At 42.4% G+C, this 20,459-nt stretch overlaps 1 protein-coding gene across 2 annotated transcripts; it reads left to right on the top strand.

The window, feature by feature from the left end:
* The first annotated feature begins 104 nt into the window (after window positions 1-104).
* LOC133635800 (gastrula zinc finger protein XlCGF57.1-like) lies at window positions 105-17,418 on the top strand. Of its 2 annotated transcripts, none has more exons than XM_062029104.1 (3): window positions 105-514; window positions 3,053-3,301; window positions 14,544-17,418. In XM_062029104.1, the coding sequence occupies exons 1-3, from the start codon at window positions 391-393 to the stop codon at window positions 16,064-16,066; spliced, it is 1,896 nt and encodes a 631-aa protein (XP_061885088.1). In that variant the 5' UTR covers window positions 105-390; the 3' UTR covers window positions 16,067-17,418. The 2 variants fall into 2 exon arrangements, with proteins under 2 accessions (XP_061885088.1, XP_061885089.1); XM_062029105.1 differs by lacking the exon at window positions 14,544-17,418 and adding an exon at window positions 9,580-9,694.
* Window positions 17,419-20,459: the final 3,041 nt, after the last annotated feature.

The raw sequence follows: 20,459 nt of genomic DNA, 5'->3' as shown, positions 1-20,459 counted from the left end.
CGCATGTTGTCCAATAATCGTTCCTCGAACGCGTCAATTATATTGTGTGGTAGCCAAACATTACCGACAGGTGGCAGTACAGTACTGTTAAGTCATGTATTGTACCACCATCAAACAAAACAAGAGGAATACAAAAAACAAAATGGTGTTTGATAGATACGTTCTTTGTTCTTAATTAGTGCATATATGTGCACATATATACCGTTTAAAAAGGTAAATATAATTAATAATTGTTTGTACGTTAGTCTAAACGCATTTTGACGCTTCTTGTGCTAGCTTAACTTGCTAGTTAGCTTAGCTTGTTAGCTGCTAACAAAGAGAGGCGGAAGTTATCAACACATCGCCAAGCAGAGATGAAGTGTGAGTGTAAAGTGTTGTGATTGTGTGAAAATGTGCGAAAGAACGATAGCAGGGTACGAGGAGGAACTTTGTCCAACAAAAGAGGAGAAGGAGCGACAACATCAACTACTGGACGCTGTTTTCAAGAAACATCAAGTTGTGTTACACAGAGCAGGTTTGTTTACTTGTTACTCTCACACGTTTGCTAACTTTGTATTTGATTATTAACATTATTCCTAAATATGTTGTTTTTAGGAAGGTGAATTGTCTTGTGAGGATGATGCACTGCTTTGTTTTTATATTGTTCATGAAAAGGTGACAGTTTCAGACGTACAATATTTATGAGACGTTGTGAAGTGTGAATTGAAGTGAATTATATTTATATAGCGCTTTTCTCTAGTGACTCAAAGCGCTTTACATAGTGAAACCCAATATCTAAGTTACATTTAAAGTGTCTTGCCCAAGGACACAACGGCAGTGACTAGGATGGCTGAAGCGGGGATCGAACCTGGAACCCTCAAGTTGCATGGCACGGCCACTCTACCAACTGAGCTGTTCCTCTCAGTTTGTAACAATGTGTATCAACATGTTTACACTAAACTCACACAGTCACCAAATTTATTTGACATTGTAATTAATATAATTAATAGTTTCATGGCGAATTTCACTCCCTGATTCCGACCTAAATGCATCAATAAGTGTAACTAAACATTTATTGTCAATCATCTTTCAATTAGCAAAGTAGTCAACAGTTGATTTAGAAATGGTTGATTTATATAGGCTAGTAAGGTAAAGTTTTGTACCTGACAAGTTTCGGCTATCTTGCTTCTAAATCAGGGGTGGGCAATTAATTTTTACCGGGGGCCGCATGAGCAACCCGAGCACTGCTGGAGGGCCACATCGACAATATTTAAATTAAATTTTGCTCAATATTATTTTTGATATATACCGTAAGATAAATAATAATAATAATATTAATAATAATAGTAATACTTCAACATAGTGTGTGTAACAGCATTCCATGACTAATATAAATAAATTAACATTAATAATAAATGACAGTAAAATAAGCACACGTATGACTGAGGAGTCATAGTGTAACTTTGTGTGGTGTTTGAGTTGTCCGACTTTTTGTGTGGCCATAAACGCAGCAGTGGTTTAGTGCTATGCGTGTTGGTGACAGATGACAAGTTGGTTTTGGCCTGGTTTGTACGGTAGAAAATGACTAGTTTTTCGAGATAGAAATGTTTTACTCATGTTTTTGGTGTGGTTATGTCCGAATATAAACAGTTTTGCTCAATAAAGTGATCGATATAATTCCTGTCCTCGAAGCATCTCGATAGACGTTACAATAATTGAACGGTGTTCAATTGAACGGTGTTGACGAACACCGTTAGGGCCGCTTGTTGTCACTGTCACTCAAAGTTGCATTGCAAAATTACATAGAATAAATATGTTTATTTTGTTTAGAATTCAGATGGGATTTGATTTGCTGCGCGCAGCAGACGCTTGAGCAGTGCGCAATTGCGCAGGCACGCACCTTCGAGGGAACGTTGCTTTGCAGTCCATGTCTTGTTGGAAACACGCCATTCTTCATCGACTTTTCTCTTTTTAGCGTCTCGGGTGTAAACCGTGCATCACTTGTCGCTGCATGTGCACCTTCACTCGCAGGTTACACACGGACACACGCCCATAAATAATACTTTTCAAAATAAAAGCAGCACAGTTGTATTGCACGCACGACATAGATGTTTTTTCAACTTTATTTTGTAATTAATGATTGCAGCTGTTCACATTCACTCACAATCACGCACACGCACACGTCCACACGGAAGTAATTCAAATAACGATTTTCAAAACAAAAGCAGCACCGTTGTATTGCACACTCGACATAGATACTTTTTAAAATTTATTTTGTAATTTATAATTGGCCTCACGCGGGCCGGACAGGGACGCACAAAGGGCCGGATGCGGCCCGCGGGCCGCAGAATGCCCAGGTCTGTTCTAAATCAACCATTTATAAATACACATTAGTAGGCTAAATGAACCTCTTCAACTTAGTCAACAGTTGATTTATGAAAACAACATAAAGGTGACTGACTTTCCTTCAGCGTGTCGTAGATGGTCTCCAAGTGAATGTGGGAGCTGTGCTCTAAAGAGGAATTGTTGATGGACATACTCCATAAATACACCACTTCGTAAAACATGTTTTGTAAAAGTTACTTTTGACCAAGCCAACAAAATGAAGATAAAGAAAAATATTTTACATGACGATAAAAACATAGTATGAGTGTTTTAGTTGGTTTTGAGTAATATTTTTTCATTTTTTTGATATTTTAAGTAATCATTAGGACTGTGTAATTACAAGGTTATAGTTAAAGTTATTGCTAACGTTTAGGTGTAATAAGCCAACATGTATACATTTAAAAAATGTGTACTCGCTTTAAACTGGATGTTTATAAAGTTCTGATATTAGTTTTAGTAATGTTTCATAAATCCTAACTCATCTTTATGAAAACTTAGCAAATAGCCCCACAACACCATAATCACTCTACCGCTTTAAAAGCATTTTTTATGGTTGGGATAAAATAAAATCTTCTATCATGTTTCCATTGGTTATTTAGCTACATACTTTTAACATATCACACACAAATAATCTCATTGTGTTAAAAGTGACAGTCAAAAACTATTTCTGTTGTCTATTAACCAACAGACGTCCAGGAGCACCCCCACATTAAAGAGGAAGATCCACATTCCCATTGTGTAAAAAAGGAGGAGGAGGAGCCACAGCCATCACACATTAAACAGGAAGAGGAGGAAGTGTGGATCAGTCAGGAAGGAGAGTGTCTTCTCGGGCAGGACGAGGCTGATCTCACCAAGTTTCCACTGACTGTTGTCTCTGTGAAGACTGAAGACCATGAAGACAAACCACCTGAGTCCTCACAGCTTCATCACAGTCCAAGTAAGAACAACATCCACATATCATCTAATACGAAGTTTGTTACTGATTTTTTATCCAAGGTCCAACATTCTCTCTGAGGGTGGAGATATACTTGCTTTTTAACACGACCATTAAAAACAAATGTTGTATTAATCATTAACAATGTAATTGCTGGGTTGTAACCATGTGACCTAGAGGCCGTCCTACTTACCTCATGTGGTCAAATGAAGGCAAACATTCAATATGGCTGCTGTTTATTTACCTTTAGCAGCATACATGTCAGCGTATTTTAAAGGTGTAGTGGTGGATATAAAAGTCAGAAATAATAATAAAAATCTATCTAAATATGTACAAAAAAAAAAGGTTTATCATGACTAAAGTGGACTTTTCAAACCATCTGGTCGACCACACTTCCTTCTACACTAGGGGTGCCCATTACGTCGATCGCGAGCTACCGGTCGATGGTGGAGGGTGTCAGTCGATCGCCAGCCAGGCATTAAAAACATAGACCTAAAAGTGAGCAATCGTCAATCTTCACCAAGACGTCACTTTCGTCACTTGATTGACTTTCACGGCACCCGAGGGTCTTGTGAGATGACGCTGGCTGCGGCGAGATCATTATTAAGGAAAAATTACAGAGAAGAGAGTAAAATTATGTTCTCTATCGCACACTGACTACATAATTTTTTATTTAGACCAAACTGGGCCGTAATTTATTGTTCAACTTCGGCAGACACGTTCACAACAGTACATCACAAGCTCTACTCCATTTTCCGGTGCATCACTGAATAATGTCCCTGTTGCAACACAAACAATAGTTCCTAGGGAACACATATCTTAACAGTCGCTCCTATTGTTACAAGGAGGGCGAGAAACACTTTATTTCAACAGACTCTCGCGCCGTACCTGCCGTCAAAACTCTAAAGAGAGTTCCTGTCTTCACAATAAAAGTCCTGCTTCATCCTGCCTGTGCTAACAAAATATGAGTCTCAGAAAGCTAGCAAGAAACGGAGTTTGCCGCCGATGTATTTCTTGTAATGTGCGTAAAAAGGAGTATGGAAGCTGGACAAATAAGATGCCAGAAAACAACCACTTTCATGTGGTTTTGGACAGAAAGGAGGACTTTTTTTCTCCTCCATTTGAAAATGTGGACGTTATCAGCACTACTGTGACACTGTCTGATTCCAATCAATGCAAGCCATCAGAATCAAGTAATACACCAACTTATATTCTTGTCTTCATGAAATAAATGAATCTATATGTGTTAAGCATGCTTGTATTATCATTAAACACCCTTAACTTGTTAACAAAAACCTCTCTTTCATAAATAAATCAATGTAAATTATATATATGAATGAGGTAAATTCCCTTTGACTTGGTCAATTGAAAAGTAGCTCGCTTGCAGAAAAAGTGTGGGCACCCCGTTCTACACTCACGGGGAGTAGAAGTACAAAAGTGTTGCATAATTATAGGTTGGTACTATAACAACGAAGGAAGACAGGAGTCATTGCCATGACAACACAATCATGTCCCACATATACACTTATATTGATGCATGTGAAATGTCCACGGAAATCTGCGTTTTTCACGTCAAAATATCACTTTTTTAATTACACATATATAAAAAAATTGGATGCAAACTAAATTTGTTGAGCGCTCGCCGCAGCTGCAGGTACTCAATGTTCCTCTTGCCTAACTGCCATACTGGGTTGCAGAACGGGAGATGATCAGGAGCACGGAAATAAGCTCCCTTGTTAGCTAACCATATCACTAGCTTACTTGTTGTCGCCTCTGTTCGCTTTCCGAGCCACAACATTGCTGCTAATCGTATTTGGATGATGACAATCCCAACACTGTTAGTTCCCAACCAGTTGTAGTTGTAGAGTATTTATTAGTAGCCAGCCAGAAGGTATACTTTTGATGTAAACAGAGGTCACAACACAGGAAGTGTATTACCCAAGGAGGCGTGGCTACAGGATAGAGTTGCCAAATGGGAAACGTTTTCTGACTTCTTTGCATGCATGTTATAGAATTTAACATTTTTAATGATAATAATATTAGTAAATGAGCTAGTAAAAAAACAAAAACATGTGTGGTACATTACATGGGACATGTAAGTGTCAAAAAGGTTGGTCTTCTTTCTTTAGTCCTCTTCTTCCTAGTCCTTCTTTAGACTTATTCGTTCATATCAATGTAACGATATAAATATTTCATATCACGGTTATTGTGACATGAATTATCATGGTTATTATTATTACCAAGGTATTTTTTAATGTACTTAAAAGTACTTAGACATACACTGAAATCTTTTAACACAGTTTTATTTAAAAAAAAAACATTTGTTGGCCGAAGAATCATTGCGCTGTCTTCATAAAAGGCAGATTATTGTTATTTGAATGTTTAAATATATTTATCTGCTCCCGTTGTAATTTGTGAAGTTTTTATAGTGTTTTTTTTATGATGAAGGCAAAACAGTTTATGTGATGTCACGCAGGTTCACTTCCTGTTTGGACACCTGTGTAGGAATTGTCACATTATCACTTTGTTCTAAGAGAGCACAACTCGTAGGTTAAATGATCATATTTGATTATATTGGTTGCTCAGACTATTATGTGTTTATACAAGTTTAGATTGGGGTATGACATTTGTAATGGAGGAAGGCTTTAATCTATTCATGTTAGCATTTCAGCTAGCTAGCGATTAGCGCACTAGCTTGCTTCTCCAAGAAATGCGCAGCATCACTCATCAGTGCAGTTATCAATCACGGTTTTACGGTAATTCTAATTTCCAACAATGACAACGGACACAATCAAGTGGGCTGCAACAGCTGCCCTCGGTCACATTCAAATCAATCATCAATCATCCATCCATCCATCCATCCATCTTCAACCGCTTATCCGGAATCGGGTCGCGGGGACAGCAGCTCCAGCAAAGACCCCCAGACTTCCCTCTCCAGAGCAACATTTGCGACTTCCTCCTGGGGAATCCCGAAGCGTTCCCAGGCCAGAGAGGAGATGTAATCCCCCCATCTGGTCCTTGGCCTGCCGCGGGGCCTCCTCCCAGTGGGACGTGCAACGAGGACCTCCCTAGGGAGACGCTCGTGAGGCATCCGCACGAGATGCCCGAACCACCTAAGCTGGCTCCTTTCCAAGCGAAGGAGCAGCGGCTCTACTCCGAGTCTCTCTCGGGTGACTGCACTTCTCACCCTATCTCTAAGGGAGATGCCAGCCACCCTTCTGAGGAAACTCATTTCGGCCGCTTGTATCCGCGATCTTATTCTTTCGGTCATTACCCACACTTCATGACCATAGGTGAGAGTAGGAATGTAGATAGCTCGGTAGACCGAGAGCTTTGCCTTCTGGCTCAGCTCCCGTTTCGTCACAACAGTGCGGCAGAGAGACTGCAATACTGCCCCAGCTGCTCCGATTCTCCGGCTGATTTCCTTCTCCATCTTTCCCTCACTCGTGAACAAGACCCCGAGATACTTAAACTCCTCCACCTGGGACAGAGTCCTGTCCCCTACCCGGACTGTACAAACCATCGGTTTCCTGCTGAGAACCATGGCCTCAGATTTGGAGATGCTGATCCTCATTCCAGCCGCTGAACACTCGGCTGCGAACCGATCCAGTGAGAGCTGAAGGTCACGAACCGAAGGTGCCATCAGGACCACATCATCTGCAAACAGCAGTGACGCAACCTTTAGCCCCCCGAGACGTATACCCTCTCCGCCATGGCCACGACTCCGCCTAGAAATCCTGTCCATGAAAATCACAAACAGGATAGGTGACAGAGCGCAGCCCTGGCGGAGACCAACCCCCACTGGAAACGGATCCGACTTACATCCAAGCACCCGGACACAACTCTCGCTTTGGTTGTACAGAGATTGGATGGCCCTCAACAGGGTTCCCCTCACTCCGTACTCCCTCAGCACCTCCCACAAGATCTCCCGAGGGACGCGGTCATACGCCTTCTCCAAATCCACAAAACACATGTAGACTGGATAGGCATACTCCCAGGCCCTCTCCAGGATTCCCGCAAGCGTAAAGAGTTGGTCAGTTGTTCCACGACCAGGACGGAATCCACATTGCTCCTCTTGAATCTGAGGTTCGACTATCGGCCGGACCCTCCTTTCCAGTACCTTGGCGTAAACTTTCCCAGGGAGGCTGAGTAGTGTGATACCCCTGTAATTAGCACACACCCTCTGGTCCCCCTTTTTGAAAAGGGGAACCACCACCCCAGTCTGCCACTCCCTCGGCACTGTCCCAGACTTCCACGCAATGTTGAAAAGGCGTATCAACCAAGACAGCCCATCAACACCCAGAGCCTTCAGCATTTCTGGACGGATCTCGTCAACCCCCGGAGCTTTGCCACTGTGGAGTTGTCTAACTACCTCAGTGACTTCACTCCGAGAGATCGACGTCGATCCCCCATCATCCTCAGGCCCTGCTCCTATCAGGGAGGGTGTGTCTGATGTATTTGGGTTCAGGAGTTCCTCAAAGTGCTCTTTCCAACGCCCCACGACTTCCTCACTTGAAGTCAGCAAAGTCCCATCCTTGCCGTACACAGCTTGGATGGTTCCCTGCTTCCCCCTCCTGAGGTGCCGTATGGTCTTCCAGAACAGCTTTGGTGCCGCCCGATAGTCCTTCTCCATGGATTCCCCGAACTGCTCCCACACCCTCTGCTTAGCCTCGTCCACAGCCACGGCCGCTGCCCTTCGGGCCCGTCGGTACCTTGCAACTGCCTCCGGAGTCCCCTGGGATAACATACCCCGGTAGGACTCCTTCTTCAGTCGGACGGCTTCCCTGACCACCACTGTCCACCAGGGTGTTCGAGGGTTACCGCCCCTTGAGGCACCTAAGACCTTCTGGCCACAGCTCGCATCTGCAGCTTTAGCAATAGAGGCTTTGAACATTGCCCATTCCTGTTCAATGTCCCCAACCTCCACAGGGATGGCAGAGAAGTCCCGCCGGAGGTGGGAGTTGAAGTCCTTCCGGACAGAGGACTCCTCCAAACGTTCCCAGTTCACCCGCACTACACGCTTGGGTTTGCCAGGTCTGTCCAGAGGTTTCCCCCGCCATCTAACCCAACTCACCACCAGATGGTGATCAGTTGACAGTTCAGCCCCTCTCTTCACCCGAGTGTCCAAAACATACGGCCTCAGATCAGCTGATACGATTACAAAATCGATCATTGATCTTTGGCCTAGGGTGCTCTGGTACCAGGTACACCTATGAGCATCCTTATGCTTGAACATGGTGTTTGTTATCGCAAGTCCGTGACTAGCACAGAAGTCCAATAACAATCCACCACTCAGGTTCAGATCAGGGAGACCGTTCCTCCCAATCACGCCAGTCCAAGTATCACTGTCATTGCCCACGTGCGCGTTGAAGTCCCCCAGCAAGACTATGGAATCCCCTGCCGGCGCCCCATACAGGACCCCATGCAAGGTATCCAAGAAGGCTGAATACTCTGAACTCCTGTTTGGTGCGTATGCACAAACAACAGTCAGAGTTTTCCCCCCTCCAACCCTAAGGCGAAGGGAGGCGACCCTCTTGTCCACTGGGGTGAACTCCAACGTACAGGCACTCAGCCGGGGACTCGTGAGTATCCCCACACCCGCCTGTGCCCTCACACCCTGAGCAACTCCAGAAGTGAACAAGGTCCATCCCTTGTCCAGGAGTGTGGTTTCAGAGCCCTTGCTATGCGTAGAGGTAAGCCCCACCAGATCCAACCGGTAGCGCTCCACCTCTCGCACCAGCTCAGGCTCCTTCCCCACCAGCGTAGAGACGTTCCACGTCCCAAAAGTCAGCCTCTGCTGCCCCGAATTGGTCCGTCCGGAGCCTCCACTTTCACCGCCATCCACTTGGCAGTGCACCCGACCCCACTGGTTCCGACCGCGGGTGGTGGGCCCACGTGGCAGAGAAGATGGTGTGTCCACGTAGCTTCTTCGGGCTGTGCCCGGCCGGGCTCCGTGGCAAGCCCGGCCACCAGGCGCTCGCTGACGAGCCCTACCTCCGGGCCTAGCTCCGGAGGAGGGCCCCGGGCTTCCTCCGGGCCGGGTAACGCATCCTCTTTTAGTGTAGTTCATGGGGGGTATCGTAACCCTGATGGGGGGGGCATTCGGGTGCTACACCTTGCCCAAGGGTGACCCGGAACTATGTAAGGCAGGGGCGTTCAACTCCCTGAGGCTTAATACAAGCCCACATACCAATCATCAATCAATCAAAATGTATTTATATAGCTCTTAATCACAAGTGTCTCAAAGAGCTGCACAAGCCACAACGACATCCTCTGCTCAGATCCCACATCAGAGCAAGAAAAAACTCAACCCAATGGGATACAATGAGAAACCTTGGAGGGGACCGCAATTGTGGGGACCCCCACCGCCTGGGCGCCACCAAGATTGGTTCGACCACAACTCTCCTGAGATTCTTCAGCTACTTCAAAGAAAGAACGCTGCACATGATTTTGATATAAAGAATCCATCTTCCCCTTTATTGTGTGCCTAATTCGCAGAGTTCTGCTCTGCTAGTCAAACATGTCTCAGGCAAATGGAGGATGAGTGGTGTCTTGCCAAAGCTTTTGAAATCCAGCGCTCTGCAGATGACCACGACCTCCGCAGCTTCTACAACGGTGTTGAAACAACCAGAGGATCCACGGTTCTTTAAAAAAAAGTACCATTAATTGTCACACACACACTAGGTGTGGTGAAATTATCCTCTGCATTTGACCCATCACCCTTGATCACCCCCTGGGAGGTGAAGGGAGCAGGGAGCAACAGCGGTGGCCGCGCCCGGGAGTCATTTTGGTGATTTAACCCCCAATTCTAACCCTTGATGCTGAGTGTCAAACAGGGAGGTAATGGGTCCCATTTTTATAATCTTTGTGTCTTTGGTTTGAACTCACGACCTACCGATCTCAGGGCGGACACTCTAACCACAAGGCCACTGAGCAGGATGTGAGGTAAGAGACGCCAGACACTTATCAAAGACTGTCGGGGTATCTCCGCCCGCTGGGCTGAGCACCTTGGTGAGCTCCTGAACTGTATCAATCCAGCCGACCCGAGGCGATCAAGTGCCTCTTCAAGTGGCTTCTTCAAGAAAAGTGCTGGGAGCAACATTGAAACCTGTAAGCCGCCTTGGTTGAGCTCACAAAGGTTTCAATACAGTCGCCCGGGCCTTCCTGCGGACGATTCTAGCAAAGATTTTGGTGCCCCCAGACATTCCTGACCATCCTACAGGAAAGTTTGCCTGTGTTGGGGTGGGCAGCCTGGAGTCAAGTCAAGGTTGTTGTAAAACACTTTTCAACATCTACATGGCAGCAGTGACATTCCTGCCCCAGCCCAAATTCCAACTATCCTCCACAGTCTATTCTACCTGTGACGACTCCAAGCCTTCACAAAGACCATAACTGCGACCATATTGGATTGAAAGTATGCTGACGACGCAGCTTTCATCAGTCACACTGCTGTAGAACCGCAACGGACACTTGACACAGTCAACGATACTTACAACAGCCGAAGACTCGTTGTCAATGGCAGGAAGATCGGGTCTGTTCTCGAGCATTGCGTTAGGATGACCAACCCCCTCTTGCGGATTTTAAAGTTGGAGAGGATGAGAATCTTCAGACTCAATACTTTGCTTTCGTTGGCAGAATCCTGTCCTCCTCGACAGGCCACAAGTCCTTTTGGTCGACTTTCAATTTGGATTTTCCAAAATCAAAACTTAACCATCAGTAAAACCGTAGTCTACAAGGCGGTGTGTATCTCTGCCCTCCTGTACGGCTGCAAAGTCTGGACCTTATAACGGCCCACATGGAGAGTCTTGAGGCCTTTCATATGAGATGCCTTCAGCGGATCCTGGGGATCACCAGGGCAGACCACGCTCCAGCACACTGGAAGTCCTGACCATCCAGCGCCAGCTTAGATGGGTCAGCCATTTTTATCGCATGGAAGAAAACAGACTCCCTCTGTACTTTGGTTTATGAAGAACTTACCACCGGTCACCGTAGTGTAGGAGGGAAAAAGAAACGCCTCACTTTTTGGGGAATTTTGCCTACCATTCACAATCCTTATTAGAATAATAACACTTATGTCTTTTTTAATGCATTCTAATTCTTAAATAACTGTAAATAAGAGTCAGCTAACGATGGAGCCAATGGCAGCCATGACGTCATTGCGTCTATTGCGCCTATAAAGCCCCCTAAAATACATCCAAAAACCGCCAACAATACTCCATTGATATGTCATGACCTGAATATTAACCAAGTATTAGCGATATTGTTATTATAAGTGCTAACAATAAGGGCCTACTTTTAGCGGCGCCATGATCACAGAGAGCTAACTAGCTTACGCTGCTATATTGACATATTGAGCTGCTGCATCGCCTCTGAGTTGGTGAAAATAAATTCTAGATTATAATTCATGCCTCTCACCTGGATAGTAGAAGGTTGTGGACATAAACCCACAAGTTGGTCAACTTTGACATCCAACTTAGACCCGGAGATGGTGAGAAAGACAAAAACACACTTTGGTTTTTACCTTCATCAGGATTATGATGAATTGTTGATGTAAAGGGGAAGATATAAACATCCCATCAGTCTTGATCCCAGTGAGAGCAGCCATTGTACAGTAAGTGATTATTTTATTATGTTTGTATATCCTGTTTAGCACTTAGCAATACTGGTACATGATGCCTAGTGTTTAACTAAAGCTGCATCTGTTGAGCATGCAGCTTCTAAAACTTGTAGATCATCCTCCGTATATTCAGGATCAAAAATAGAAATTTATGGATCATCATTTGTCCGAAAGTAGTCTTTGTTGTTTATTATCAAGTCTGCCACGATTAGAAGTGTTGTTGTTGTTGAAGGGAAAGTGAACGTTGTTATGCGTCTGTGAAATTAATATGCCGCCGTATGTTTAAAATGATCAAAACACATAAATATTCCATGTTATTATGAATGTTACTACATTACATATATACTTATAAAGTGTATATATAGAGTGTATATACAACCTTGATGGAGGTTTTTGGAGGTTTTTCAGAGCGCTTTACAGGCGGATTAGCGCAAATTCCATTAACTCCATTGTTAGCTGACTTTTGCTAGCGTTTATTTACAAGTTAGAATGCATGAAAAAAAGAAAATGATAGGCAAAATTCCAAAAAAGTGCAGTTCCCCAAGTGACCCAATAAATTTGGGGTGAACCCTTCCAACTTTTGAGTACCTTGCCAAAGGTAAGGACAGCTGGAGGTCAACTTGTGCGCTCTGCAAGACTTTGAGGTGTCCCGGGTGCTGCTCGTGCCCCACATGTGTGAAAAGCCTCAGTCTTTGGACTCTGCAGCTCGACCGCTGCAACGTCAGTCTGCACCACTCCGAAGCAGAGTTCAGCCCCCACGCCAAAACAACATCCACGCAGCGGACATTAATCCATGAAAACAAGAAAAAGCTGTCGAATGGTCTTGCCAACATGGTTCAGTTTCTTGTTTTGTCCTGACTCTACAAACTGGACGAGCGAGCTTTAGCCTAAAGCAGACACATCTTTTGCTGTCAACTCAAACCTGACTGGTGCGTCACTCAAAGACGTTTGTGTGCAACATAAACAAGGATGGGGACAGAGCCTTTTCCGTTGCCGCCCCTAAGCTCTTGAACAGCCTTCCCCTCCACATTAGGCCAGCCCAGAGCCTGGAGGTCTTCAAAACCCTTCTTAAGAACTATCTCTTCTCGCTGGCCTTTGACCTGAGCTGAGTCCGCCCACTAGGCCACCATTTCTAGTCGTCCTCCCCTCCCCCACCCCCTTCGCTTTAAGTTGTATTTTTCAATTTGTCTTTTATTATTATTATTTTTATTTAGCAAATTTTTACTTTTTATTCGACCCCTTTTACCGTATTGTTTTTGCACTATCTTGTTCAGCTCATTCATTGTTTACGTTCGTTGTTTTTTTATTTGTTTTTTTTTAAATTGTTTTTTGCTCTATGCTTTTTTTTAACCTGTAAAGCACTTTGGTTCAATTTAAAAGTTGTCGTAAACGTGCTATATAAATAAAGTTGACTTGACTTGACTTGACAAGGATTTCCTAGTTCCTATTGTTACAAGACGCCAACGTTTCCTAAAGAAAAGTGTTTGTATGTAAGAATATGGAGAATATTAAAATAAAATAAATAATAAACAGCCTTTTAGAGTTTATATGAATTTATACAGACATTGACCAAGTGCTCACCGCAAACTCCATCGTGGTGTTGACTCAGCTTCACTCGACGAGAGCGACAGTTTTGTCACAGCAGCAACTTTTGTCTGTGTTTTTTGTTTAACAACATTTTTCTGTTTATGATGGACAATGATAGGAACTCTGAAATAAAGTTTGCCAACATATTTATTGGAAACATTTCCACAGGTGTACGCCACATTTTCACTCTAATTGTTAGGAATACTCTTTGTTTACCCTCCTGTGCAACCCAACAAAATATGACATGAAGTGTCCTCTTAGGTAAGCTTTAAAGACCTCCCTCAACACACCAGGTGTGTCTTTTATTTCTGAATGTAATTTTATACTTGGTGTCCACAATAAAGTTATTTGCCTGTAGATGTGAATTGAATCTTCATGGTTTAGCAGTGTAATTGTGAAAGTGTAATGATGTAGGAACATGGTCTGAAATGACAATGATACATTAGAAAGTAGTCTGTTGTCTAAAACAAATTAATATTTATTTATTATTTGACAATACAAGCTGTAAATGTGCAGAAAAGGAGAATTTATTTTTTAGGGAATTAGACCCTTTCTTGTCAGATAAGTTCAGCTCCCTTGCCACTGAAGCAAACAACATAGCTGAGTTGAAATAAAAAGCTCCCTGATAATATTCAACATTTGTAATAGAAGAGTAAAATCTGGGGATGGCATGCTCATCGTCCCAGTTTGGTGCATAGAGGCTATAGCTAAAACAACACGAGTGTTGCACAGCTTCCCTGACATAACAGACCGACCAGATGAGTCAGGTATGACATGTTGCGCTGACACTTGTGGAAACATTGCAGCAGAATGCCTGAGGCAAGCATCTTACCTGCACAACATTAAAAGTTACTTTCTGTTCCACCAACAAGGGAAACTGCTGTTCAGCATGAGGACAAATAAACAACTTCCTATGTTTGCTGTTCTGAAACCACAAGAGCCAAGACATATAATTTACTAAAACAGATATATTCATTGTTTGTAATACAAACTTGTTAAACCAGTGATCATATTTAATAATAATTCTTATTGGTCCTGTAGACATCCAGCAGCTGGTTGGTCATCAAGAAGAACATCTCCCCCAGTCTCTGGAGGGTAGCTTCACTTTGAAACAGGAGGAGCCACAACCCCCCCACTTTAAATATGAAGAGGCGGAACTCGGGATCACTCAGGAGGGAGAGAAGGCTGATCTCACCAAGTTTCCACTAACTGTTGTCTCTGTGAAGACTGAAGACCATGAAGACAAACCGCCTGAGTCCTCACAGCTTCATCACAGTCCTAGTAAGCAGAACATAGAGGTGGAACCTTCAAGCAGCAGCTCAACTCAACACATGACAACAGAAGCTGATGGAGACCACGGTGGAGGATCACAATCAGACAACCTCTTAGCTCCTCTATCAGATAGTGACGACATAACGTCAGACGTTGATGTAACCATGGAATCACCCATGAGAACGCACGCAGGAGAAAAACCCTTTAGTTGTTCAGTTTGTGCAAAAGGTTTTTTTCAAAGATCTCATTTAACTCGGCACATGCGATTACATACAGGAGAAAGACCTTTCAGTTGTTCAGTTTGTGCAAAAGGCTTTTTTCAAAGCTCTCATTTGACTCAACACATGCGAACACACTCAGGAGAAAAACCCTTCAAATGCTCAAACTGCGGAAAAAGGTTCTCTCAAAAAAGAGCCATGTTGTCACACATGAAAACACACTCAGGAGAAAAACCTTTCAAATGTTCAGTGTGTGGTAAAAGATTCTATGACACGCGTAATATGCTAATACACATGAGAACACACACAGGGGAAACCCCCTATAGTTGTTCCGTTTGTACAAAAGGCTTTGTTCGAAACTGTAGTTTGACTAAACACATGAGAATACACACGGGAGAAAAACCATTCAGTTGTTTAGTTTGTGCAAAGGATTTTTTAAGAAGAACTAGTTTGACCCGACATATTAAAATACACACAGGAGAAAAACCTTTTAGTTGTTCAGTGTGTGACGATAGATTTTCTAACAAAAGTAATATGCAAATACACACAAGAACACACACAGGAGAAAACCCTTTCAAATGTTCCGTTTGTGGAAAAAGCTTTATTACAAACTCAAATTTAACTCGTCACATGAGAACACACACAGGAGAAAAAACTTTTAGTTGTTCAGTGTGTGGTGAAAAATTATCCTGCAAACTTCATATTCAGGCACACATGAAAACACACACAGGAGAAAAACCCCTCAGTTGTTCAATGTGCGGTAAAAGATTCTCAGACAAATGTGAAGCGCAAAAACACAATAGAACCCACACAGGTGAAAAACATTTCAGCTGTTCAGTGTGTGGGAAAATAATCTCTGACAAGCGTAATATGTTAAGACACATTAGAACACACACAGGAGAAAAAACCTATAGTTGCTCAGTTTGTGCAAAAGGTTTTTATAAAAACTCTGATTTGACTCAACACATGAGAACGCACACAGGAGAAAAACCTTTTAGTTGTTCAGTGTGTGCTAAAAGATTCTCTGACAAACGCAATATGCAAAGACACATGCGAACACACACGGGAGAATAACTTTTCCTTTTTTGGAAGTCCTCTTTGCTACACTACTCCTGCAGAGTCATTTATGATCTACTGCAGGGCTCAGCTATAGTCCAGACTTCGGTCCCTGGGCCATGTCAGTTGAGACCCAGCCAGCCCACCTTATGTTAATATGTTTTCTGCATCTATTGCATAGGATTAGATATCAATTATTGAACACTCAAAGTAAGGGTTCAGCAGGTTTACCTTGTGGATGCCAACAACTCACTTGAGAGCCCAGAGGTGAACTTTCTCCTTTACATCCACTGGCTTTCCCACTCAGCAGCGCAAGAGGTCTTTACCTACCTGCCGGTGGACCATCCCTCACGCAACCATCTCTTCGAGTAGCCCGTATTTTGATGTGGCTAAGAATCATCCACACTTGACTTCCAAGGGGCGCACCTTCACTTTTCAGCCTTTTTCTCGTGAATCAGCTGCAAGATCAGCTTCTTCTGCTTGCAGGCCACACTGCTGCCAGCTTTAGGAAGGCTGGTCCTGCAGGTCACAAAGATGTTTTCAGTGTTGCTGGACTTGGACAAAGAGAGTGAGAGGGGCTTCCCACTATACCACTGGTTTAGGTTTGAAATATTCAACACTATTTCACTTTATTTTTGAAATTTCCAACACACACTTAGCAATTTGCTCAGCATCAGGCCGACTTTTGACATATAATGGAATTACACACCTTCAAGATTATTCGGTAAACTCCGACATGATTAATGTGTAGTAAGTAAGAACGGGTGAATAGTGTGGACAACGAATGACTATTAGCCATAATCAGTGTGTGTATTATAATATTCTGCAGTCACAAGGGCTGGGAATGTGGAACTCACCTTGTCTGGAGCCTGCTTGTCTAAAGTTACACATTGCTGTCATTTTGTTGGACCAAACCCAATAAAGTGCAGGAAGGGAATGTTTCAAACTTTGTCTGAAAAATTCAAATGTGGCACTTTTTGCTGGTTATTTTACATCAGTTTTTTTTTGTTTTTTTAATCATCATTCTGTTTCTTTTTCAGTCACTATGTAGTAGGGGTGTCAAAAATTTTTTTTTTTCGAATGAATCAAGATTGTTATTTGTAACAATTCTTAAATCGATTTAAAAAAATTTTTTAAAATGATTTTTCTTTTACTTTTCTTTAAAATCTGTCCTGTCCAGACACTCATACTAATCATATTGTTGATGTAGATGATCATATTTGCTGTACAGATTTACTTTAGAAAAGAGAAGTGTTGGATACTTCTCTTGTTGCCTTATTTGTATTTGACTGTATTAAATGTTTGGGTAGAATTTTATCAAAACAGTTTTTATAAGTAATATAGAAATTGATCAGAGCTGTTTATTTTATGGAGGAGTGTACAAAACCCAAAACCAGTGAAGTTGGCACGTTTGTGTAAATCGTAAATAAAAACAGAATACAATGACTTGCAAATCCTTTTCAACTTATATTCAATTGAATAGACTGCAAAGACAAGATATTTAATGTTCAAACTGAGAAACGTAATTTTGTTTCCCAAATCATTAACTTAGAATTCAATGGTAGCAACACATTGCAAAAAAGGGGCAATTTTACCATTGTGTTACATGGCCTTTGCTTTTAACAAAACTCAGTAAACGTTTGGGAACTGAAGAGACCAATTTTTGAAGCTTTTCAGATGGAAATATTTCCAATTCTTGCTTGATGTACAGCTTAAGTTGTTCAACAGTCCAGGGTCTCCGTTGTCGTATTTTAGGCTTCATATTGCGCCACACATTTTCAATGGGAGACAGGTGTGGACGACAGGCAGGCCAGTCTAGTACCTGCACTCTTACTATGAAGCCACACTGTTGTAAAACGTGGCTTGGCATTTTCTTGCTAAAATAAGCAGGGGCGTCCATGATAACGTTGCTTGGAAGCGAAGCCGCCAGCGTTTCTGGGTGTTGTTGATAAATAGCTTTCGCTTTGCATAGTAAGAGTTTTAACTTGCACTTACAGATGTAGCGACAAACTGCAGTTACTGACAGTGGTTTTCTGAAGTGTTCCTGAGCCCATGTGGTGATATCCTTTACACAGTGATGTCGCTTTTTGATGCAATACCGCCTGAAGGATCGAAGGTCCGTAATATCATCACTTATGTGCAGTGATTTCTCCAGATTCTCTGAAACTTTTGATGATATTACGGAGCGTAGATGGTGAAATCCCTAAATTCCTTGCAATAGCTGGTTGAGAAATGTTGTTCTTAAACTGTTCGACAATTTGCTCACGCATTTGTTCACAAAGTGGTGACCCTCGCCGCATCCTTGTTTGTGAATGACTGAGCATTTCATGGAGGCTGTTTTTATACCCAATCATGGCACCCACCTGTTCCCAATTAGCCTGTTCACCTGTGGGATGTTCCAAATAAGTGTTTGATGAGCATTCCTCAACTTTCTCAATATTTGTTGCCACTTGTGCCAGCTTTTTTGAAGCATGTTGCAGGCATCAAATTCCAAATGAGCTAATATTTGCAAAAAATAACAGGGTTTTCCAGTTCAAACGTTAAGTATCTTGTCTTTGCAGTGTTTTTAGTTGAATATAGGTTGAAAAGATTTGCAAATCATTGTATTCTGTTTTTATTTGCGATTTACACAACGTGACAACTTCACTGGTTTTGGTTTTGTAGTTCTCCGGCAGCATTTGCATTGTGGAGATGGATTACACTAGAAACAGTTTCTGCTGGGATTGGTTTTAGGCGCAAAGTTTTGTAGTACTGATCAAATTTACTGAGGTCTTCAGTGAGCACCCGTTCCAGTTGATTGAAATCTGGTGCTTGGAATGCCAGACAGACGTCATTTGTGTTGATGAATTTACAGGATTCGGTGCTGGGTAGGTCGTTCGTGTAGAGATGAAACAGTAGCAACGTGTACATGGGTACAATTTTTTTAATCTGATCAACAGTCGGATTAAAATGTTCCTGTGTACATGGACCCTGAAAAAAAGGATCCGATTATGATGTGAATTTTCATGCATCACACCTTAAATGGAAATACTTAACTTTGACATGCGCACCATACATCGTAATAGGAAAGGTGTCTTCTGGTTTGTATTATTGCGCCATCTTTTCGACGAGTCCGCTCACCGCTGGTGCTGAAAAGCAATGACTTCCACTGTAAACAAACATAGCTTTGTGCATTTCTGCTTGTCCGACGTTGTCACGTTATTTATTTAAAAAATTCTTCTGTTCACTACTTTTGTTTTACCTCTCTTCTTGAAATGGAGCTGTTCTGTGCCATTTATGTTGCAATAAGTATAGGTCGGCGTCTTCATGTTACGACATTCTGTGTACGTTCCTGTGGCTAGCAGTTAGCACTTAACATAGCTGTAACATTGTGAATAAAACAGCTCGTTAAGACAACTTAATCACTCATTTTATTGTTACATCGACACATGAGTAGTCTCAGTTTTAGATCCACAAACTGTTGATCTATTGATTTTTTGTTTGTTGTTTGTTTTATTATTTTGTCCATGGTCTGTGCTTATGGTATGCTTGAAATGTCTTGTGATTTATGTATTATTTTATATCATGACCTGTTGAATGTTTACTGTATTAACCTGCCTTAGACCAACGGATGAAAATTAGCTATTGTGCTAACTCCAGCATATTTACATTGTTGCTCTATGTTGATGAAAATGCATTGTCCTAATTCAAATAAATAAATAAATAGGTAAATAAATAAACTCAACTCGCTGTACATGTCATTCCGAGACTATTAGATAGACTAATAAAAGTTTAAGACCCTCTGAGTGCGCCCTTGACAGCCTCCCTAGCAGACTCTTAAAATATGTGTTTGACTCTATTGGGCCTCATGTATTAAACATGGTTAATTGTTCACTTAGTGCAGGTAGCGTTCCCTGTTGCTTGAAACAAGCTGGAGTACAACATCTTTAAAAGAAAAAAAGACATAAACTGGACTCTTTGGTGTGGTCAAACTACGGGCCAATTTTAGAGAATGTGGTTTATTGTCACCTCATTTTAAATTAGTTTTGCAAACAATTCCAATCAGGTTTTAAATCTCGTCACAGCACAGAAACAACCCTTTTTTTTTTTTAATTTAGTGACCTTCTTTTAATAGCTGACGCTGTTTGTTCGGGTGTGCTGGTAACTTTTTAGATCTGACAGCAGCATTTGACACTGTCGACCACAACATTTTAATATCTCGTCTTGCGAAAACCTGCCTGATTCGGACAGAGAATATCCTCGACTTCTGGGGATATACGGTGAAGTATAAGGCGTTCTAAGATTTTGTAGGGAACGCAGAGTAGAGAGATTGGGCGGTAGCTTGCTGGTAGTTTGTGGTCTTTGTCAGGTTTTAATACAGCAATAACTTTTGTTGTTTTCCATTTCTTTGGGATCAGGTTTGTCTGTGTGA

The sequence above is a fragment of the Entelurus aequoreus genome, linkage group LG20, assembly GCF_033978785.1.
Source record: "Entelurus aequoreus isolate RoL-2023_Sb linkage group LG20, RoL_Eaeq_v1.1, whole genome shotgun sequence".
Classification (NCBI taxonomy): domain Eukaryota; kingdom Metazoa; phylum Chordata; class Actinopteri; order Syngnathiformes; family Syngnathidae; genus Entelurus; species Entelurus aequoreus.
This window is presented reverse-complemented; position numbering and strand designations above follow the sequence as displayed.

What these genes read in the sequence shown, in the direction of transcription:
- LOC133635800 (XM_062029104.1), top strand. Translation starts at nt 391, where the DNA reads ATGTGCGAAAGAACGATAGCAGGGTACGAGGAGGAACTTTGTCCAACA. An exon ending in AGTTGTGTTACACAGAGCAG is followed by an intron (nt 515 to 3,052) that starts GTTTGTTTACTT and finishes ATTAACCAACAG; the next exon opens with ACGTCCAGGAGCACCCCCAC. An exon ending in ACAGCTTCATCACAGTCCAA is followed by an intron (nt 3,302 to 14,543) that starts GTAAGAACAACA and finishes TTGGTCCTGTAG; the next exon opens with ACATCCAGCAGCTGGTTGGT.